Genomic DNA, 25,663 nt, shown 5'->3' with positions numbered 1-25,663 from the left:
GCGTGGATGCGTAGAATGGCGCCGGCACGCATGTCTCTTACTGCCGACCACGGTTTAAGATAAGACCTTATCATTAATCGACAATCGTGCTGTCGACCATAGACATATAATATTTATATATATTATGTCTATGGTTGACAGGACCGAGCACAACAAATATTAAATTTTAGTCTGCTGAATCCACAGTTTACACTACTGTATAGATTTTAGATTTAAAAATATATTTTATGATTAATTGTGGATCTGTAGGTGTATTTCTATATATTAATTAAATAATTTTTTGTGTATAATATTATACAGTAAGTTTTGCTTTTACAACCTTTGCCGAATTTTGAACATTTCTGCCTAAATAAGCGTAATTAACTAATTATTAATATTCATAAGTTTATAACTTATTAGCATACAAAAATCAATGTATTATTTTGATCGTAGCCTGTCGAATGCAGCTTGCAGTGCAGACAATTAATTTATTACCTATCTTTTCTAAGTATGCATTAGAGCAAATTAAGGTGTTAAACACTTAAGAGTGTTAATTAACAGTTTTTATTATTAATCATATTATTTATCAATTATAATTGGCGCGAGTGCGTATAAATATTGATTTAAAGAATGCAATGCGGTACGAGTGTACGACCAGAAATACAATTAATATCATATTTTAATGATATAAAATAAACAAATAATGTCCACTATTCAGAGGCACGAGTGCACAACGAGGGCGTCGGTCGTTACGTTGATCGTTGATTTACGAACTTGGGGTTTCTAAGATTACAACTCTGAACACTGCGCGGCGCTGTCGTATCTATGTTCATACCAATAACCTCACGGAAATATGGTAGTTTTTGCGCGCGCAGCGCAGTCGCTTTTATAAGAACACCATAGATAATAAAGATTATTATCTATGAAAAACACGTCTGGATACTGGATGGTAATAATAATAATAATAATAATAGTAATAATAGATGTTAGATATACAAAAAATATTCTTTTATTTCTTTCCGTCGGCGAACCACCCCATCGCGAACACTGAATAACTTGTCAAGTCGTAAGTCCCAAAGTCCGTAACAGTGCGTTCCATGAATACGACGATCTTGCACAACTGTTTATTGAATGTATTTTGAAATTTGAATGCTAATATTAATAATTTATTACTAATGAGTAAGAGTAATAATTTCTTGCTAGTTGTTCACACTAAATGAAAAAAATAACATTAAAAAGAACTGTAGCCCACGATGGAGTTTCATTAATTTTCGACGACGAATCGTGTACCACACTTGACAGTTCGTCTACAAGTCCGCTAGTCGGCAGTTGCTACAACTCGGCGTAGCACTCAGCCCCACAGGCTACAGGACATCGACGGACTGCCCGAGTGCAGTGTCAGTGTTTAGTGGCCAGTGTGCGTCGCTCGCGGTTCGCACGTGAGCGAACGACGCCAACGTTTTTTTATCTTTTCCCGAGGCCGTGTATAGGAGGGAGTTGCCGAATACGTTTTGCGTGTATTATTTTATTATATTGTTAAAGATTTATTATTATTTATTACGATTACCTATAGAGATTGCCAACTAATCACTTACTACAGTGTATTATTACATTCGAAATTATTCGCTATTTCCTACCGCGTTCGAATCAATTGTCGACCGACGACCACCGTTCGCCGCCGTTTGAAATGTCTCCTGTTTGGCGGGTAATGGACTCGTCGTCGTGACCATACTAATAAAATAACTACTGCGTGCAGCTAAAACTCGTGTCCATCACCGAAGTCGTGGACGTCAACAACCGCACTCATCGAAGTCGTCTTCAATTCTTCATTCAAATATAGTTATTATTATTAAATATCATTGTAATCGTATTCATGGTGAGTTTACATTCGTCTTTTCTCATTATATTTTAATTTTTATCGTTTTATTATTACTTGTATATACCTAAATGTATACAATGTATACTATTTTAACAAATATGCGCATTTTCCTACTTGCATAACTTTTTGTTGATATTTTTACACTCGACTATAATATAGATCATATTTTTAATAGAATACTGATTACCTATTTAATCTAACAAATAAATTTGTTTAATATAGTTGAATCTTTAAAATGAAGTGCTTACATCCTTGAAACCCTGTGATCCATAGTAAATATGGGCTTGGATTATTGCTAGTTTTACTTATTTATTATACTAAGATAATTTAGAAAATTTATTTAAAAAACTAGTATAGATCTTTGTAAAAAAAAAAGAAAATCGTAAACCAAAATAATAAATAAACTCATGTGCTGAGTGTTACTAATGGGTAATTAGTTTACTTTATTAAAAAAAAAAAAATTGATCAATTAATATTTTAGAGCGATATGTATATTTTACTAAATATTATTTGTGTTAATAAATATAAGATAATGAACTAAAAATATTTTTCACAGTTTATTGTTTTTCAATTACAAAAAAAAAAAAAATTATAAATGTACTACTTATAGGCATGTGCAGACCTGAATTTCGGGGGGTGCCTACAATTTTTTCGGGCCCTCTCTTAACAAGACATGTACATATTTTAATAAATTATAATGCATAAATAAACATTACTTACATTATATCACATATTAATGAGTAGTATTATTACTATTACTAGTACAAAGTTATATAATATTTCATTAGATAATTGTATCTAAAATCTATTTTCAAGATAATTGCAATATATTTTATTTATTATTTTTATTTTTGTAGTCAATAAAATTTAGCTGTTATAATCATAATAAGTTTTACCACGCAAATTTAAAATATTTTTAATTATAATGTTTTTTTTTTTATCCCAAAACATAATTTTTTACAACATATTTTTGAAAAAATATAATTTTTATTCTAGTAACATTAGTTAAAATACAGACCCATATATTAGCATATATTTTACGGAAAATATATGCTATAGGACTTAAATTTTAGAGCCTCAATTACATATCAGGGGGTGCCCAGGCACACCCGGAACCCTCCGTACGCACGCCTATGGTACTACTAAGTTGTATTTTGGAATGAATATTTTTTTCATCAATGTATCAAGTACCTACTATATAATACAATTCAAAATATAAATAAAATACATATAAATTACATAATAAATTGCACTGTAAAAATACAAGTCATATAAAAAAAACTTGTAGCTATAGGCATTCTAAATTGCATGGCTGAACATTTTCCTTCTCGAGTTAATTATTTTTTTTTCTAATTTTTAATGTTTTTTATAATAATTTTAATAACTTTTAATTAATTTCTTTAATTTATGATGCATAAAAAAAGGTAATTGCGATAACCGATAAGTACCTATTTTCCTTATATATAATTTGAACTATAGCTTTTTTAATGTCATTCTATAAATGATAGAACTTTTGTATATGTCAAAGTATCTTAACATTGTGCCAATTATAGGTACTATACACATACCACAATCTAACTACTGACCTCATTTATCTAAAATACATTTTAACTTCTTTCCTCTCTTGCTCTATAACTTATTTTCAAATAAATGCATTTATATTGATTGTATAAAATGATATAATTTTTTGTCCCAATATTACATGCTTTTATTTTAGTTTTATAAATATGTTAATTTTACAGACAAACATCAAAGTTATTTTGTAATAATATACAAATCAATAGAAAATGAACAATAAGTCATACTCAATACTAACCAAAGACATGATCAATAATTCTGAACATGATGAATCTGTACCAGAAAATTGTTTTTGCCCTGTATGCAATGTACATATGAATAGAATAAAGAGATCTCGACCACTTGATACTCACCAAGAACATAATGCATTTTCACCAGATGGAATTAAAGAACGGTGGTGTCCTATGGATCGGTTACAAACACTTCGTACAAATTTACATCAAACAATGGATCATGGTTCAGAAAGACTATTAAAGTTAAATCCCTATCCAATTTTGGATGCTGATCCTATATTAGACAATTTAAACTACTCTAATGCGTTATCTAAATCTCCTCATTCATTAGGTATGTAGGATAAGTACATTTTTATTAGATTATTAAAAGATTCTATTTAAAATTAAAATTTATGATATTTTCTAATAACCTGTTAAATGTATTGTAATCTACAAACAAAAGATAAAATTTTTTTAAATAAACAATACTTGCATAGTAAAATACTAATTTTTTTAAAGGAAATAAAAAGAAAGATTATACAACACAATCTATGTATGAAATAGAACAAAATGACAGACACAGTGATGTTTTTCTATATAATAATTCAAGGCAATGGGAAGAAAACGAGAATTGTGTAGATCAAGAGGAGTTCAAAAATATTGATCAATTTAATTATTCACCAATTAAAAAGTATGATATGCATATGAGACAACCTCCTGTTCATCGCCAACGCAAGGTATGTTTTTCAGTATTTAAAAATAATTTATCTATAATTTAAATTGTATACAATTATACTTTAGATATTACCAACGGTTCCTCCTAAACCTCTTATTTCTACAAATTGTACGCATAAGATAGGATGCTCATCTTTTACTATAAATGGTCATTTGAATAATACAAATCCAAAGAATAAAGATCTCATGGACATTCCAAATCAAAAAACGATTGTCAATCATGTACGATTAGCTACACTTATGCCTGTAGTATCGAAAGAAACATATAAATCAATGAAACATACTAAAGATATACCTAAAGTAAAAGAATCATTGACAATAACTAAAGAAGATGAGCAAATTCATGAACAATCGAGTTCAAAACCAGAATTAATACTTAATTGTGATATCTATGAAAAATCAAAATCAAAATTATCTGATATTAACTGTAAAATATCAAATCCTAAAACTAGATGTCAAACTGATAATATAAATAATACATCTGTGTTTTCTGTCAAGTAAGAATAAAATTAACTATGCAATTGATTTTTTTATTTTTAAACTTGGATTATTTTATTTTAGTTCTTTAAAAACACACGTGGACTTAACTTCTGAAAGTAAATATTAAATAAAACTCGCCATAGTACTATATATTTGTTTATATTAATTTATATACTGTTTCTATAATAGACGCTCAAACAAGCTTAGAATCTCCAATAGTGCAACCCCTTAACAAAAAAATAGAACAAGATTTTATGATTGATGAACCAAATAAATTAGCTTTTGACCATTTGTTTTCAGGTATTATATGCTTAAAATAAAATATAAATGAAAAAAAAAATGGAATGTATACCTGTAATGTATTGATAATTTGCAATATAAAAAAAATTACAGGTACTCAAAAACAAAAAGATAATTTTGAATATCATTCAGCCTTAAGACCTAGTTTATTTTCTAATATGCCGCCATACATACGATTTTCTTCTCATGATATGAAAGGTACCAATGTTATTTATTATTTAGATAAAATGTATGGATTAAAATTGTTAAATAATTTTTATTTCAGGTGAATCATTTCCATTATCTTTACAAAAGTTATTAAAGTGGAAACTTAGTTCTATAACTCCAATTGTTGTACGTCGAACTATTCAAAATAGTGGTTTTAAACTCGTTAGAAGTGAGTATAGTATAGTTTTAATTACAACTACTCTATCCAATCAAACTTGTATTTTTTAATTTAATAACTGTGGTGTTAAATCTGTTTTCTTTGGTGTTGCATATCCACCTAATTATCTAATTAATTAATTATGATTTATGTTATCTCAATCTAAATAATTGTTCCTGTATTTTTTTCTTTTTTCTTTTATAATTATATAAACGTTAATAATTATTAATGTTTCTTTTTAAGAATCTAATGATTGGGTTGGAACTTGGGGTAAACATATGAAATCATTATGTTTCAAAACTCTTCGAGAACAACAAAAACTTAATCATTTTCCGGGTACTTTTCAAATTGGTCGCAAAGATAGACTATGGAAAAACTTGCATAGATTAATGTTAAAATATGGTAAAGAACATTTTGGTTTTATACCTACATCATACATATTACCTCAAGAAGCTAGAATTTTACGACAAGTTTGGGAGAAAAATGATGAAGATAAATGGATTGTTAAACCGGTATTGTATTTATAATTGTACCATAAAAATAATGGTTAAATTAATATCTTAATTTCTTTTTTAACTTATAGCCAGCATCTGCTAGAGGAACTGGAATTCGCGTCATTTCAAAATGGGGTCAAATACCAAAGAAGGTACCTTTAGTTGTACAGAGGTATATAGATAATCCATATTTAATCAATGACACCAAATTTGATTTAAGACTCTATATACTTATCACTTCAATTAATCCACTTCGGCTATATCTTTATGATAATGGGCTTGTACGATTTGCTTCAGGTATAATAATTTTGTTACGTAATAAATAATTAACTATTACTTATTTATTTGTAATATTTCAGTTAAGTATTCATCTGATCTTACCACATTATGTGATCGATATATGCATTTGACAAATTATAGTATTAACAGACTTAGTAGTCAGTATACTCAAAATGAAGATGCTGATGCATGTCAAGGTCATAAATGGTAAATATATTGTATTAAGTGTATTTATTTTAGATTTAAAATTTGGATTTGTATTTGAAATAATGTTACGATTATTAATTATAATAATTTAGGACATTACGATCATTGTGGACATATATGGAAAAAGAACGCAAAATTGATGTTAAAAAATTATGGGAGAGCTTAGAAGATCTAGTTGTCAAAACGGTTATTAGTGGTGAATCGCCTATGAGTCAAATGTGTCGTTCAAATCTGAGCAATAGATATAATGCATACGAGTTATTTGGAATAGATGTTTTGTTCGATGAACACCTTAAACCTTGGATACTAGAAGTATTTCAAATTAGTCTTTGTAATAATAATAAAGAATTTTTAAATTATTTTATTTTTAATATTAGGTCAATATATCTCCTTCATTGCATTCATCTTCTCCTCTTGATTTGGCTGTCAAAGGACCATTAGTCAAAGATCTAATGAATATGGTTGGTTATCATATTCCAAACAAAATGTCTTCTAGTACACATGTGAGTTAGAGTAGCTTGGACAAAATACAAGTTAAATTTAATTTCCATAATCAACCTTCAATAAACATTTTTACTAAATTAAAATATTTGTGTAGAATAATTTACTCAAGATGTTAGGAGTAAAATCTCCACTATGTTATGATAAGAGATTATATACATTCAATTTATCTGTTAAAGAAAAAGAAAAACAAGAATATTATACAAATGTTGAATCCAGAGCAGAAGTACTATATTATTATTTACAATTAAAAATAACACTATAATATTATAAACTTTAAATTTTTTTTAGTATATCGATAGTATATTAGATGATCTATTACCTGATGATATTCGACATCTTATTAGTTATGAAGATGAACTTACACAAATTGGCTCGTATGTATTTCATTAATATATTAATTTTTCTAAGTTTTAAACATAGTACTAAGATTTTTATAATTTTAGATTTCAAAAAGTATTTCCAACCACTTCATCTTTTAAATATCATCAATACTTTGATGGTTCCAGATATTATAATATGCTTTTTGATGCATGGGAATGTAAATATAGTAATAACAGAGGAGAAGGTAACTACTATTATTAAAAATTAGATGTATAAATTAATTTATTTTAAAATGTAATTTTATTTCAAGGTATTGCTGTGCTAGAAAAATTATGTCAGTTAAAAATTCACTTGGAGGTACCAGATATTGATGAAGAACAATCAAAAGTAACATAATCAATTATTAAAATATAAATATAAGTATTTATACGAGAAAAATAATTAAGTACTTTTATGAGTCATAAATTATTTTAAAATTTAATTTATATCTCTTTTTTTAATTTATCAAAAAATAAAAATTTATCAGTTCACTTGCCTACAAACTAAAGATGAAACAAGTCTTATAGTTTATTACCATTTTTAAATTCAATGCACATCAATGTTGTGTTACTTTATAGTATAAAGATATGTTTTGTAGTTTTAATTTTATAAAGTTATACTAAGTTCATAAGTCTTATGAACACGATAATGTTTACCTTGAGAGAATATTAGAAAATAAAAATTAGTTTATTATATTAATACTATACATAAATACAATTATAAATTTATATTGTGTTGGACAATTATAATACACAATATTGATTACATTAAAATAGTTAAATTATATGACTTACATGTCTAAAAGCAATATATGTGCTGCCATAAATATAAAACGTAATAACTATATTACTTCCTATATTCAAACTATATTTGGTTTTAGACACTCTTCTAAAATGTTTAATTTTAATTTAACAAAATAGATTTTAATGTAATGTGTACCAACATAGAGAGCTAGTGTTCAATTAATAATTTTCTGATCTTTAAAAAATGTTTTTAATTAATATTATTATTATATTATTAACACCATCTAACCTTTTGACAGAAAATTATATTGTAGCATCATCTTAACTCCTAAATGATATGGAAGTTGGATAATTAATAAACAAACAATAAACGATAAATTTGTGGTTCTATAAATTCAGATAAACATTTATAGAAACATACAAAGCACAGTTCTTTTTCCTCGCCATTCAGACTAATCACTAAAGGATAATCAAAAATTATTTATCTCACCTAATTGCTTTCTTATACTATCTGTAAATAAACTTAATTATAAAATCAGTTATTAAAATGAATAAAAACATTCCACCGTTCAAATAGAAATAATACCAGCTGCTACCAATGTATGGGAAAGAAACAATAAACTAATTTAAATTAGACCCGAGGACTTTATTCACGAATTAATTACTATCTATACTAAAAAAAATATATTGGAAAAATTTTAAAATATTAGTAAATTTTTTCATTATATTAACTGGTGCTTTATATGAGCATTGTGGTATTATTTTAAATAAGGAAAAGTTAAAGAAGTCTCTCTGTCATATAAAAAGTTGAAAGTATACTATATCATTGATTAGATGTCTCTATTGGATTATATGTGGTAAATTTAAAATCTATGATAAATTATTGTGTATGAAAAATCATTCTGAGTAGAGATATTGTTTAAGCTTTCAAAGAATATTTTACAATTTATATTATTTATAAAGGTACGTTTATTAAGTTAATTTTTTATTTATGGTATAGGTAGTAGGCTGCCAAATAGGTTGCATAACTTGCATATAATATATTGTTCACATTAACTTAATATGTAATACCCCAACGAGTCATAAAATTGTATAATTGGGTTCATAATAATAATAGGTTAAATTTTTTTAAAATATTTCATTGTATGTAGATAATAATTATATACTTACATAATGTTAAAAAGGTTCAAGGTCCTATGATTAATATTTTTGAATTATAACAAAATGACTTAAATTATTATTATTAATTATTTTGTCAAAATTTGAACTATCAATGTCTATCAAAAAATTTGTTTTTGTGTAATTTAAATGTTTTTGAATTGCTATTCTTATTATTAACTAAAATGTTGTTTTTCACTTTTAAACATTTTATTTCAGGAAGATTATTTTCTTAATAAATAAGAAAAACTAAAAACAATAGTTTAAAATTTAATTTCTATAAATAATTCAAAAAGAGCCAACATATTGCCTTTGTTCCAAGTTAAAAATTGAAGCATTTTTTTCTGCTCAGAACATGATAACAAAACAAAACTCCATGTATTTTAAGCAAATTTTATTTTACTTTTTGTAATTAAATAAATGTACCTTCAAATAAAATAAGTTACCAATTTTATTAAAAGCCTTAATATAATTTTAAGAATGCAATTATTATTATATTATAATTATTTTCAATATACTTCAACATTTTATTATAAAATATTTTTTGATAAATATTAGTTAATTATTAATTTCCTTTCCCACTTGTTATAATACAAGTTAAATATTTAATTAATTAATTCTTTATGCTTTTAATAATTATTAAGGAGCCAATTATGTGGTGCTTCAGAAATGCATATTTCGCCTATAAAAATGTTAAATTTTGTAAGTGGGTGGTATTTTTATTTGGAGTTTTCTTAGCATGTGAATTTAAGTGTTTTAATCACTGTGAAGTAATTATAAACCTAGTATAGCCTATAAATGAAAATTAGAAAAAATGGTTACTGTTGCATTCCATTTTAAGTTTTTTCATATTAAATTAGTTTTTACTATACTTTAATTTATTCTAATAGATATTATTTTTATGGGTCAGTGTTTAAGTGTTGTGGGTTACAGTAATCATGAGATAACCCAGATATTTAGACGTCTTTAGAAGAATAAACAATATTAATAATAATGTATAAATCATTATTTATGAAAAATGTTTTTTATCTGATGTTATTGTTAGTATAAATGCATTACTATTATTAGCTTAATATAATATGATTTTTGTGGCAATTTATAATTAAGAACAAAAATATCTACTTAAAAATAAAGCTAAAAGTACTATAATAAAATAGTTTATTTTTATTTTTATTGTTTTATTGCAAAAACATTGTTTTTAGCTTTTGATGAAAGTTGATGAATAATATTGTATTAAATTGTGTGACAAATTAGATCTAAATTAGGTAAAATAAAATATTACAGTTTTAATATTTGGTTGTACCCTGTAGAAATAAGTAGTATTCTTATTAATTATTTTTAATAATTTATAAGTTCAGGTTATTAGTAGTTATAATTCAATCAAACTTTCTCAGTATTATTTTGAATACATGTTTATAATGTGTATCAATAATAATATAATTTAGTTATAACAATGTGTTAAAATGCTGTAATTGTTTTTAATGATTTATAAATTAAAATTATATTTATGAATATATTTTTTATAGTAGATTTTAATAATTTTTTATGGTTATTTTTATTATGAATTGTATTTAGATAAGATCAGAGAGCAAAAACAGTGATACAAGTCATTTATAATTATTTCAATTGTTAGTAGTATGTCATACTTATAAAATATTATACATTTAAAATGCAAGACATTACAACTTCTGAGTTAAAATAATTGTTGGATTCTAAAATCATTCATAAATATAATTTTAGTTTTATTAGTTTAGTTATTAGGTTAGTTGATTTTAGTGTTATAGGTCTTTTAATTGGTATTTAAGAGATTGTTATCATTGCATTTGTTTTTTTTTGTCTTATAAATATACAACATAGCGAATTAGTGTTTAGTTGAACCAGTTGTGTGTTTTAAGATTTATTATAAGAGTAAATTTACCTATTATTAAAATTAAAGGCAAGATTATTGGTGATTGTTGACATTATCTATGATTAAGCCTTTGATTTTTTTTAATATTTAAATTTTTAGGAAGATATGAGCATAATAATATATGTTACAAATTAAAAAAGCTCATATTTTGTTTAAAAATTAAAATATTGAAAAAATGCAACGCTTAATGATAGATAATGTTCATACCTTTAACTTTGATAATACATATATCGATTCAATAAAATATTAAAGTTAATGACACACAATTGGTTCTACTGAATGCAAATTTGCTATATTTTATGTCTGTAAGATGAAGACAACCTATGCAGGGGTAGCATCCTCTTAAGCCCTTAAGGGGTATTGGATAAACATGTCTTCACAATCAAAACTTATTTTAAATATTAAATTATTACTATATTTTCAATATCACAATAATTAACTTGATTGAGTATGATCAGATTAATGGATAACTTAACTAATAATACTTAAATAATACACATAAAATAACTGATAATGTGATAATAAAATGAATAACAATCTATTGGATATAATTAGTTTTTTTTTTTTAACTTTTTTATGTTGTTACAACATACTTTTACTATATGCTATGAGTGAATAAAATATATATTTATTAACTAAAGATGATTAATTGTATTTTGTATTTTTCTATTTTTATTAACAAAAATCATGTATCAAAATATTAAACTATATAAAACACAAAAATATTCATGGATTTTATATATATAAATAAAATAACTTTCATTACTCTATCGTTATCACATTTTTTAAATTGTGTAATGTAATTAAGTTACATTAAATGTTTCTTTAATAAACAATGATCAATGATTGTGAATTTAATTTACTTATGAGTGTACTAAGTTTATCATGCCATTACCCTTTGTGTATTCATTATCTTAGTTAATATTTTATTTAAATATTAGTTTTTTATGTACTTTATTTTTTTTTGTTAGACTTGCGACATCCACCAAAATACACAAATGGAAGTTGAAAAAATGTTTGATAAATCCGGCAGTGATAAATTAATTGACCATCATCAAGCGGTCATCAGGTAATTCGATAACTGATCGTGTACTCTTAAATATATTTTTATTTTATTTTGGTTTTTATAAATATTATGTTCACAAATATAATTTTATATCATACAATTTTATTTGATCATTTATTTTTATTGCTTATTTGATTTACATATATTTTTTATGTTCATCTTTTGGCTTTTGTGAAGTTCTAGACTTTCTATAAATTGTTATTATTAAATTGGAGTCTGAAATTATCACTAATAAACATGTGGATAAAATACCTATGTGTAAATGTTTATTGTTTGGTGGTTATTCAACAATTAAAATTGTTTTTATGTAGTTTCAGTAATGAAAATATTAATTTAAATCTAGAAATTATTTTTTAAACTTTTACCTGTGTATTGATGTACAATATTTATTATCTCTAAATATATTCTTCCATAGTAACAACACCCATCACACACTTCTGTTTTTTTAAAGTATGTAATTTAACATATCATTTTCTAATGTATATACTATAAAAATATATAATTATTTTTTTTTTTACTTAATGGCTTGCTATTTCTTTTTACTAATTGATTTATTAATTTATTACAAGAGCATGTTTATGGGTTTTATATTTATTTTTATTATGTTACTGTGTGCTTTTGATATACTGGTATAGTGTTTTAAACACTGACCTATGTGTTTTTATATTTGTCTCTCAGTCATTTTTCAATGTCTGCTGCCGAACGTCGTCATATGGTGTATACATCTATTACAATGTCTGACGAAGGAGATTGGATTAGTGATGATTTTCCATTTGATGATGATTCTACATCAGCAACCAGTCATCCAATGGTTTCCTGATATTTAACCATGTTAATGAACACAAAGCATGCAATAACATCAAACCGATTGCGATTGTATGGTTTTGTTCATGGCGTTTGGACTTGGTTAAAAACACATATTAATTAATTTTTTAGTTTAATTAAACTAAAAATAATATATTGTGATAACTTAGATGTATTCCTAAGAATAGGGAACAAATTTGTAGTTACTTTTTAGAATATTAAAGTAATGTAAATAATATTTGTTACATTCTTAGTAGTTAAGGGGTTGTTAAAAATAAGTGTATACATTTTATTCGGTGATCAGATAAAGCTTAACTATTTTTTTCTGAGGACTTCACTTGTCCATAATTGTTTATTAAAAACTGTTTTACGCCGATAAGAACCATCCTGACAATATTCCTTATTATACCATATTTTTACCATTATCTTTTTTTGTGTGAATATTTGTTTTTATTTATAATTGTTTAAATATGGGTTCTTCCCCACGTGAAATTGTTTTTCTATATAATTTTGTAATCACGCATCAACCAACTATATACGTGGACACGTGTTACTGATGTGAAACCACTTGATTGTTACTTTGAAATAGTTCTTAAATTTTCTATATCAAATAAAAAGTGTATGTCGTATTATCTTAAAGATACCTACTAATTTTTGGTATATTTGTTTGTGGTAAAGAAAGTTAGATTATTGTTGAAGGTAGATTTTTAAAATTATGTGCAATTTTGGTTTTTCAATACCAATAATTTTTTTTGTGACCATTTTCAATTTTAAACAAACAAGATAGTATTAAAATTAATAATAATTTTACTAAGAAATTTTCAACTCATTTTACATGATATTTTATTAATACTTAATTAAATTTTTTATTCAAAATTATTACAATAAATTAACATAATAAAAATCATAATTTATGCTTCTATAAGATTTGTTGTAATGTCTAACTCACATAATATGTCATTACTATTATGTTTTATGAATAAATCACTGCCACGTTCATTTGGTTTAAAACATGTTTCATTTAAGTTTTTGTATTAAAAAATTACATTTTTACACATTTTGACCAAAAAAATTTAATCTTAAAATTAAATATTCTATCATATAGTTTATTACAGTGGCTGACATAAAATTTCAAATTTTTATGATAACTTAATACTATTTAGATTTTATTATTTTAAATTAAATTTGGCCATACAGTTAGAGATATTGAAATTTCCCAGAAACAAATTTATGTAAAGTATTCATTAAATATTTTATTTCAATAATGCTCTAACTTTTTAATTTGTAAAATAAATTAGTTTACCTAAGTAGATAATTATTCTTTTTGTTATACGTGGTTGAATTTAAATATGTGTTCATATATATATTTATGATAATTTATAAAAGCTCTAAGTACCTACTCGTATTAAAGGTTATACTAAATGTAACTAAATTTGAAGACAATATTACATTTATTTAGTTTATTAATATTAAATTTAACAACATTTATTTGTTTGTAGATTTTGTGAATTGTAACTATTTTATATTGTACAATTTTATCTTTTTAATAAACTAATTAATGAAAAAGTTTACAGAAGCAAAGATTAATTCATATCAAATAAGATTATTGTTAAATTTATTTATTTACATATTATTTTATGTACCTATGGGCTATAAGCAGTGTTCAAACAATAAGCACAAATAATTTCAATTTCAACAATTTATTTTGTATCTGGCATAATATTACAAAATATAAAATTTTAATATGTCATAATACCTATACAATTTGTCTCAATTAGTCATCCATACAGAAAATGTGAGACAGACAATTTTGTAATAACTTCTTATGTATAAACTTTTTTACTATTGCCAAGTTGAATGTAAGTGATGGTTTCCCTTTGCGACTTATTTTCATCACAAAATACATAGTATTAGTTTTATTTTATTTTTATATTAAGTTTAACCTAAAAAGTATAAAAGTTAATTACTTTGGTTAAATCAATAAGTGAATGATATATGTGGAGCAAAATTATTTTATGGTTTCTTGTTTGTTTTGTGTAAAATGTTTAAAAGTATTAATATTTATTTTAATAGCTTATACATTTTCACAATCGTGCCTTTTTCAAATTGTAGGTTACATGATCTTATTCTACAAAAAACATAATTAATATATTACTTGTATAACCTGTAGTCATCGTCTTAAAATTATGAATGCTGTTGATTCTAGATGCAACTTCTAGTATATTGACAAAATAAGTACTACATCTACTGAAAATTGTATACATATTGTATGCATTTTTCTTTTTTTTAACAAATGTACATTTTTGGTAAAAATGTATTATAACTGTTACAAAATTACTATTTTTATAAAAAGAAATATTAATCAGTATAATAATAACACCTAAAAAGTCTAGAAAACCAGTGCGGGGAGTAATAGCATTGAGGACTTAAACCTTATTTTATTAACAGAAAATCTGTATTTTATTATTAAAAATAAAAATTATATTTTAATGTTTTTTGTGATTTTTAATTTTTTATGATAATAAAATGTGTTAGTGTTATTATAATGCAATAACATATGTACCTCCACCAACAGAAAATTACCGCCACTTATAGTCACAATAGTTTTATGTAGATTCACTTTGCATTCAATTAACAAATAAAACTATAAGGTTTGAAATCTCAAGATAAATTGTTGCTTTACTTGACTTGAATACTCGTGTGGGGGGGGGGCATTGGTGTATAACGGAAATATTGATTGTCGAAGTCGTAGCAAAGGCTTGACACGACTGGCCTAGAACAGGAACACCCCAAAAACCAAAATAAGATATGCTTATATGGCCATGTTATAATATTACACCAAATAATGGTAATAGTTTTTAAAAATGTATTTATTATTTATTATTAAATATAAGATGTATATAGTATATTAATTGTTGATGATAAAAATAGGTCTCAACATTTAACCAGTTGTTATGTTTATAGGTACTAGGTAGATACCTAAATAAGTCGCTTATTATTATCACTATTCACTAACTAAATTAAATTTTCATAAATTAATATAAGCTACTATAACTACCTATTAAAAATATAATTAGTATAATTTTTGGTAAGTAATAAAATAAATCATTGAAATAAAATAATTTTTCTTTAAAAATTTATTATAAATTTATAATAATAAATCTTATAAAAATGCATAAGTGTATATACTTCTTTGGTTACATTTAATCTTGGTATTGGATCCTTTATTTACTCTTTCAATTCTATAGTAAACATAATAATAATTTATAAAATTTTTATAAATTTTCTTTAATTACAAGTTTTCCTATATCTAAGGACTTCTTTTGTTTAAATTTTACATCTTTTAGACGCAAAATAATGTCGACATTTATCTTGTCAACTACTTAATAATGATAAAATTGAGATTAACATATTATTGTGTATCTAGTTATTGTCTAAGATGAATTTTCGAACCTAAGCACCAAAAATTAAGATCTATTTTTAGCTCTTTGCTTAAAGTTTAGCAGTAGCATAAATTCTTTTCTTTCAAAAGCATTAATGACTAATATTATCAAATAAAACTTATATTAACTTCTATAACAATGAAAATATCATTATTTTTTTTTTCCTAAAATTGTTTAAATTAATATAAAAGCTATTAAATAATTTGGGTGGGTAAATGTTATCGATAAACAAATAATAAAATAAATTATAATAAGGAGTGAGATAGAAATTATATAATGAAAAGCAAAGAATAAAAATGTATTTGTAATTTAGTACTAACATATTAAAATAATATTTTTTTTTTTTGTTATACTTAATATTTTATATTCTAATTATATTACTTTTTCCTTATAAACTTGATTAATTGTTTCTTAAGTCTTATACCGATTCTATTATTCATCATATTATATTCAATCAGTACTGTCCCGAGATATTATGGTGCCCCGGGCAAATTTTTATGTATATTTTATTGAGGATTCATCTAATGAATGTATAAAAGTATTTTAAAGTTAAGTCATTGTTATTATAATTAACTGCCATTGCTAAGATTTAATGTAAGAATATATTTTTTATGTTATGTGTGGTCTGTAAATAGTCAACAAAAATCAGTGGATGTCATTCATAGTGCAATACTATTACCTTATATTAAAATTTAAAATTGAATACTAAAAATCTAAAATAAAATTTTTATTGTATTAAAAATAATAAGCCCTGTAACAATTATGTTTTAGTAACCAACATAATTTACATAATATTTATAAATCAACAATAATTTTGTTTTCATTCACTATTTGATTCTTCATATTTAGTGATACTTTCCTGATATTCTTCATGAAAGTCTTGCAATGTTCGAACTTTAGGTATTTCATCTTTATTTTCATCAATATCTTGTTTTAATCTATCTTTACTTGTACCTATTTGAGTACATGACAATGTATGATTTTTTTTTTTGTTCTTGACACTTGGCATATTGGCTAGCTCTTTCTTCAATTTCTTTGCTGTAACTATTTCAGTTGGATGTTTTCTTTTGTTCTTCAATACAATTTCTTCTTCCAACATGTAGGCACACACACTTAATCTACTACAATCTGAGCGTACTACATCTTTATGACGTCTATAATCAGAGTTTTTTGGGCAAGTTTCTGAGTCTGCATTTGTATCAAGTTTTTTTACTTCTTCTTCAATCTTATCATTTTCAAGCATATTTTCAATGCTAGCACTATCGAAATGTGTTGTATTAGTTAGGGCACCATTTACAAGTTGAAGATTTTTTTTCTCTTCCGTTTTATATTTTCTTTTGATTTGAGCTCGAGTTCGATTAGGATAATATTGCTGAATCATAGAAAAATCAGTACCAAAATTCATTAAACATTTGTAAAACTTAAGTGTTTCATCTTTAGACCATTGTTTAGAAGCTTCTTTTTTACGTTTATAAGAATAACTTCTTGAATGGTAAGCAGATTCTTCAATAACTTTAGATTTAGCCAATTCTTCTCGTTTTTCTTCAAGACCAGTTTCATTTAAAGTTAATGTTTCTTGATCAATGATAATTTTCCCATCAATGCCTACTTTGATACATGGAGTAATGCAGTTATTAAGAACTGTTGGTTTTTGTTCCTGAAAAATAAAAAATATAATTTAATTTATGGATATTTACAGTTTCTAATACTATTATTTTAATTAAGAATTTTAAGTGCTAGTTATAAGCATACTTTTATATAATTAAGAAAATAAACATTATAATCCCAATAATGTATAAAAATATGGGCACAAAAGCATGCATTTTGATTTCCAAATAGTAGTTGCATTATCAGTTGATATAGCTGAAGACTGCACAATTTATTTAATTTATTCTAATAATTTGTTTATTTTTAAAATAATGTTAGACACATTGTTCTGCAATATCAGATTTATTGTATTTACGTTTTAGAGTCAGACATAAAACCCATAGTTCCTAAATACCTACTACTATATTCTATAAAAAATACAAAATTCATAAAATGAAAACATCTAAAAATGATTTTATAAAAATTTGCTTGACAATTTATTTTGAATGTTAATAGTGCCATATTATATCCAAATCAACTAACTTTTTAAAAGTGTACTTCAATATAATTATAAGATCACCTAAATTATTTATAATTATAATTATTATTTGCAATTTTTCTTACAGAATCTATAGTCAACAAATCATTATCTGGATCATCTTCTTCTTTGTGTTCCACTTTAGGTTCTTTGATTATAGGATTGGTGACTGGATTGTAGTATATTAGATCTTGCATAGTCAATAATGTTTTATCAAATTCTCTACCTTTAAATTTGCTTGAGAAAGGAATATTCCAACGTTGATAGTTTTCTTTAGGTTTTTTTATTTCTCCAATACTAATCTCTGATACACTAGATGATTTCCGAGAAATAGACCTCTTTTTTTTAGTTATGATTTCCGGCTCATTATTTTGTGATTTTATTGTTTTAAATGTTGCTGATATAGGTTTTTTAGGAATTTCATCATCACACGTTTTTTCTTGAATAGGTTTTGCCTTATCATTATTTTCTGTTAAAACATCACATCGATTAGACTCTGATGTCTTAACAATAAGGAAACTTTTTTCTTCAACCAACTTTTGTTTATTTATCTTTGTATCAACTTTATCTGACAGTTTAGAGGGTATATTTGGTTTTTTTTTAGCAAATGGAAAATGCCTATTGAGGACTGATTTAGTATCTGATGTAGACATTTTACAACAACTGAAAGAAAAATTAAAACTATTAATTCTGTGGTAATTATTAATTTTTAAATTAGACTAAATATTAAAATACTAAATACATATTTATACAGTTTAAAACATTTTCTTAAAAACTATACAAGCTCAGCTTAAGGGGCAGGCGACAGAAGCCCACGCCTATAGCGGCATTTAATATTTGTGTTATAGATTTGATGTAATATTTACATGTAAGGGGCGGCAAAACTCAAGTTTGCCTAGATGTGTTTAAATACTTGCCCCGGGCTTCAAGTTCACATATGTTTATTATCCCTACCAGCAATAACAATAAATAATATCATCATTAAATATATTTTTAATTTTTATCTTCAACATCAACTCTGATTTTGGTAATGATCAGTTTAAAAGTTCTAGCAAATACATACTAAATATTTTTATCAAAAGTAAGATATAAATTTGTTTCATACTTTCTTGATTAATAAGAAATTTTATTTTGTCAATTTATGCAAATTTACAATTTCTAGAGTTATTTCAATAATTTACAATTTTAAGTACTATTTACAGTAAGACCTCTCTAATCCGTCACTTTCAGGACCTTGTGATCAGAACACGAAAAAGGTCGGATTATCAGAATATACAGTTTCCTAATATGGGAAATATTAAACTAGCAATTAATTTTATATATCTACTATAAATTGGAAAATCCAAATAAATTTTTAAATTATTCAAAATTTAATAACTCCAATAAAGTAAACAAATATGCGAACTAAAATATTTTTTTTAATTTTAAAATATTAGATACATTATTAATACTTATCGCTGATGATGACAGACTATTTATTCCATTCATTTAGTTATTTAAAAAAAATTGCATGTGCATTGAACTGCAATTATTGGATTAGTTATTTACATTCTAGAACACACCTTTTAATATTAGTTTCTAAAGACCTACTGCCATATTATTCTTTATATTTTTTTACATTTTTATTATTAAGAAAAAATTAAAAATTCCATCATAAAAAAAAAATGTTGACATTTTTGTTTTGTATATTTACATATTTTTAGTGCTATATTTTGAGCTTGTTTTTGTGTTATTAAATACACATTAAAAATTGATGGTTAATAACTGTATGTATAACTATATATTTACTTCAACAGATTGCAATACAATTTTTATTAACATAAAGATATTTAAATTTCAGTAATGAATAGGAATATTAATAAATACATTTTTTACTTTAAAAAGTTAATACCGATAAACATTTCAAAACATATTTATGAAATAAATATTTCATTAAAATGTTTGTACGTTATATATAAATAAGTTACTATTGTACAAAATAATAAACGTGTATGTATGTGGGAAAAATAAAATAAAAAATACATGTTTCAACTCGTTTTCAAAATTCTACGAAAAAAAATAAATAGAAGCCACTTACTTAAATTCAAATAACTCATCGACGCTTGACACATGGACAAATTGAGTAATCTGAATATAAAATAAGAATAACTAAAAAGGCATGTTGCAGCTTGCAGATGGAACAATTTTATATTTATTTATTGCAGTAATGCATTATAATATATCATGTGATAATATAATATAGCAGCAGCAGCAGCTGCTGCTGATAGTAGGAATGGCGTGTTAGATTTTTATAGATATTAGATTAGATTTGAAATTGGAATGTTGGGTTGGATTTGCCCATGTGAGAGAATCAGCTGGTGGCAATGAATATATTGGAAAATTGTGGTTACTCTGGTTTGATATAAAGGTTTTGTGTATTCTTATCTTGGGGGCCGAACTATACCCAAACCTCGATTTGCCCGAGATCCAATCGGCAATAGCCCGATAATAATAATAACATTTAAATTAGCGCGTGAACTTAAATAAAATCTATTCTATAATATAATTAAATAATACATTTAAATATTACATTTTTTGGCATTCGTAAAATATACGGGCGTTAATAATAATTCATCGAACTTTAACTATGTTTATGTCAAAATTAATCAAAATAAGTGGAGGCATGCAGTGACGATGTGAATTTTTCCTATGAAGAAACTACCATAATTAAGCACCCATCCACCTATTTTTCTTACTTTTTAAACGATTTCTCAATAACGTAACGTAAGGTAAGGGTAACTAATATTTGTTTAGGTTTAGGTATGTTGTTAGGTGTGACCATGGAAGTATAAATTATAGATTAGTCTAGCCATCTAAGATCCTGGAGACTGGAGTCATTGAGATATACCCACCTCCAATATTTTCACGAGGCAACCACCTCTCAAAAAATCTATTTACTCCTGTGAGATGCTTTCACAGGAGGAATGCATTTGTAGACTTTTAATATGACGGTTTTCTGTACCTCTAATCTCTATCAAATCTTAAAGTAATTGGACATCCATGATCTATCTAATGTCTCGACTGTATTTAAATAAAAATGTCCTATGACTCTGAGTCAACTACAAGAAGGTGCTGCTTCTAACCAAACTATACTCCTGGAAAATCCATCAATACATCCATTTATAGAAATTCCATAAGGTTTAAGCTTATCATATAAGCAATCTGTATGCCATGCCTGGATTAAAGTACAGACGTCTCCTTAGTCTTCTACGACTTCTAATTTCCACATCTTCAGGATCAATTATTTTTAAAATAATTCGTGCAGTCTCTTGTTTAAACACAAATCCATTACTAATGCATTTTCTATGCATCCACTTATAGCCATGAAGTTGATTAAAACCCTGAATTCAAATTTCTAAATAACCATTTATAAAATTGAAGGGTGTATAGTCTAGACAAAACTAGTTCTTTTAATCGTTTTCCTGTACGAAGACTAATATTTATGTTATGTCTTAATGACAAATTTGTTATTGTTTCATTATAATTAAAATTCATACGAATAATTTTCTATTAAACCACTTAAACTCATTTTAAAACGCAAAATGAAAATGTATATTTATTTAATATTCACTATTCAAATGACTCAACACTGTATTACCATTTATTAAAAGTCAATAAACAATATTACTTTTATATTATTTACAACCAATGGTCGAAGTGGCTCAAAATAAGTGGAGGGATGCCTACATTTTTATATTATTGTTACATTACGCCTATATTATACCTATACTTTATTTTTATAATACAATTTTATATCTTCTATATATTTTTGTTTTCAGTTTGGTGTTTTATTTGTTGATATATTTAATTTGTACATACATATAATTATATTTTTTATTTAAAACGTAAAACATATTTATATAAATATATAATCTATGCACATGCAGTTTATCAATAGGTTCTAACGGTATGTATTACATCGTTATACATTGTAGGTATAAAAACAAATACAAAAACTTAAATATTTATATAAACTACTATAGTTTAAGGAACATAAAAAAATGATTTAACTATAACTTGAATATATCATTTAAATTTTTGTATATACTAATAAGGGGGGTATAATATTTTGGACAAAATAAATGGAGGGATGAAAAATGTAGACTATAATAAGTGGTTGGATTCCGTCCCCCCGTATCCCTCCCCACTACGACCACTGTTTACAACATAGGAAGTACCTATCATATTACAGCTGAAGACATAAACGATAAACCCATGACTATTTAGTCTATGACAATGACATAAACCAAACCATAATACCATATACCTTCTTATCTATAATTGAAGATCAATCGGGAAAGATAAAATAGTATAACAGTATAAATAACATAACCAAGTCATTTAAAAATGTTTACGCAAAACCTGTCAGTTTTTTGTCAAAATACTGAGTTGATAAGTCGAAATTGTAACAAATGTTTGTGACACTATAAATGGCACTGTTACTCTTCCGTACACATTGGCTAGGAGCAGGGCTGAGCAGTATCTTAGATACAATTGTATCTTGTATCGAGATACATAATTTGAATCTATTGGATATTTAAATACTTTATTGACTTGTATCTAGTATCTTTTTATGATTAATAAGATACTAGATACATTCAAAAAATAAGTTTCTTATTTCATTTATATATCAGTTTTCCTAATTGCCTAATAAGTAATAATATGTTATAAGATTAGATTAAAGTAACTTTGCTGTCTGACGAATAATATTATATCAGCGATATTTTTTATAGACTGTAAATCTTTTTACCCATTATTTCGTTTGTCCATTATTAGTATTATTATTCTAAGCGTGTCAAATATCATTTTAAATTATATTGATAATGATCAAATCATACCGTATTATTATACATTTATAAGCTGTAATATAATATAAATGATGTATGAGAAAATTTAACGTGAGAAAATTGTATTCAAGGTAAATTAAGAAATTAATAATAATAAATAAATATATTAAGTATCTTGTATCTTATACGTATCTCAGATATACATGTATCTTGTATCTAGTATCTTTAAAAAATATAGTATTTTATATCTTGTATTTAAATATAAGTTATAAATGTATCTTGTACAGTTCTCGATTTGGGGGGAAGGGTGACTCAGAGGGACGGAGTGCCCAACTAATTTTTTAGCAATTTTAGCGTACCCCTACTTTTATTTTTAAGGTGAACGCAGGGGACACTGCATCATTCTGAATTTTTTTCAAAATGCACGTGATAACATCATAATAATTTTTCTTACCATAGATTTAATAATTATTAAGATATTTATTATTATTATTTAACTAATTATCTTAAATCATTACTACAAATTGTGCTACAAAATATTTGTTCCACATTATATTTGTTCTAACTTCTATTGCATCCTAGAATATACGTCTTATGATAAATTTATGGAACTATTTAAATAAATAGTTAAAATAAATTATTTTTTATTTAGTTAGTTTTGAGTTTGTTATTACATAAGTTATAACTAAAATATACAATATAATATTTACAATAATTTTTTTTTAGTTTGATTATTTATAAATATTTTTCATATGGTTTAAATAGATTGTGTGGGGGCGTAGCCCCCACGGCTTAGTAACATTTAACAAGTGATGGGGACGCTCTTTTTTTAAAAGTTAACAGAGTCCTTCTACTTTAATTTTGCCAAGTCGAGCACTGATCTTGTACCTTGTATTTAGATACTTTTTATGAGGTATCTTGCCCAGCACTGGCTAAAAGAAGTGCAGTGAAGATATTCAGAACTTTATCTTTTGTAGTTAATAAAAAAAAAAATAGACAAGTTGGTATCGCTTTGCTGTATAGTAGAGATTGTCAGTAGGTCACTGATCACTATAACGGATATGTTAAATTTGAATGCAATGACAGGTATCATTGTATACGAAAAACGATTCTAAACGGAGATGATTTAGTAGGATATATTATATTATTACCTATATTTAAATTGTAATATATCGTAATTTTACTTGATTTCGAAAAAAATTTTCATTTCATACGCTCATACAATGGTTTCTATATTGACGCTGGAATTTTTTTTTATACAGTTACTTGAAGGAAAAGTTATGGATAACCTTAAATTGGGTTTTTTACCCTAAGGAATAATCACAAAAATTCTATAAATTTTCAACTTCCAAATTCCTTGCAAATCTTCGTGATTTTGATATATTTCGTAAATATTTGGACTTTAAATGCTTATAAACAAAAATTGTGACGAACGATTTTTGATTTTTTTTTACTACGATAAGTACAACTTATAATAAACCTTGTATTAAATTTTAAAGATTCTTTTGAAAGTCAAATTTTTTTATCGGCATTTCAAGAAAAAAAAATTTAGAAAAATCAAAAATTTCAATAGTTTATAAATAGTTTAAAAAAATTAGATAACGCTATTATAAACATTTGGTGATAATTTCAAGTATTTACAATTATTCGTTTTTGAGTTACAGCAAAATCAAAAAATTGATTATGTCTAAAAATTCCCATTTTTGGTTATTTTTTCAGGTTTTTCCTGACGCTATTGAAAACTACTGAAAGTTTATTACTTTTGACTTTTGACTATTTTTCTTTTCAAAGGGGGGCTGAAGTCAAAAATCAAAGTGTTATTATTACTCCAAAACTTGATGACAGGCACAAAAATAAAAAAAAAAACACACATCATTTTAAAATCAATTTATTCTTTACTCGGTTCTGAATCTAAAAATAAAGCTTCAAAAAAAATTAAAACACATTTTATAGGGCATTTTTCAGCTTTATAGCTTTGTTGTGAGTTAACGATTGAAGATAAGGTTCTGAAAATCTTCACATCACTTCTCCTAGACAATGTGAATCTAACAAGACCCTAAATAACAAAATCAGTTCTACAGTTTTGCTAATCTACCGAGCTAAATTAAAATCTAGCAAAAAATAACTATTTCTTGATCTGTGAAAAATTAAATAATTATTTATGAACATTTTTAATCGCACATTTTGTATCTACTTGATAATCTCTTTTTAATGATCT

At 25.1% G+C, this 25,663-nt stretch overlaps 2 protein-coding genes across 2 annotated transcripts; one reads left to right on the top strand and one right to left on the bottom strand.

Moving 5' to 3' along the window:
• The first annotated feature begins 962 nt into the window (after positions 1–962).
• On the top strand, positions 963–13,856 carry LOC113556368 (tubulin polyglutamylase TTLL4-like). The gene is made up of 19 exons (XM_026961259.1): positions 963–1,855; positions 3,601–4,000; positions 4,168–4,385; positions 4,450–4,880; positions 4,945–4,979; positions 5,053–5,163; positions 5,257–5,361; positions 5,429–5,539; positions 5,771–6,039; positions 6,111–6,318; positions 6,381–6,507; positions 6,600–6,819; positions 6,885–7,010; positions 7,106–7,234; positions 7,300–7,385; positions 7,455–7,576; positions 7,643–7,719; positions 12,153–12,250; positions 12,926–13,856. Exons 2-19 carry the CDS (start codon positions 3,646–3,648, stop codon positions 13,065–13,067), a joined length of 2,970 nt encoding a protein of 989 aa, XP_026817060.1. The 5' UTR covers positions 963–1,855; positions 3,601–3,645; the 3' UTR covers positions 13,068–13,856.
• A 3,350-nt stretch (positions 13,857–17,206) lies between these two features.
• On the bottom strand, positions 17,207–20,855 carry LOC113556958 (transcription factor TFIIIB component B'' homolog). Its single transcript, XM_026962205.1, has 3 exons — positions 20,697–20,855; positions 18,706–19,282; positions 17,207–18,151 (listed from the first exon to the last, which is right to left on the bottom strand). The coding sequence occupies exons 2-3, from the start codon at positions 19,270–19,272 to the stop codon at positions 17,315–17,317; spliced, it is 1,404 nt and encodes a 467-aa protein (XP_026818006.1). The 5' UTR covers positions 19,273–19,282; positions 20,697–20,855; the 3' UTR covers positions 17,207–17,314.
• Positions 20,856–25,663: the final 4,808 nt, after the last annotated feature.

This window comes from Rhopalosiphum maidis, chromosome 4 (genome assembly GCF_003676215.2).
Source record: "Rhopalosiphum maidis isolate BTI-1 chromosome 4, ASM367621v3, whole genome shotgun sequence".
NCBI classification, from domain to species: Eukaryota; Metazoa; Arthropoda; class Insecta; order Hemiptera; family Aphididae; genus Rhopalosiphum; species Rhopalosiphum maidis.
This window is presented reverse-complemented; position numbering and strand designations above follow the sequence as displayed.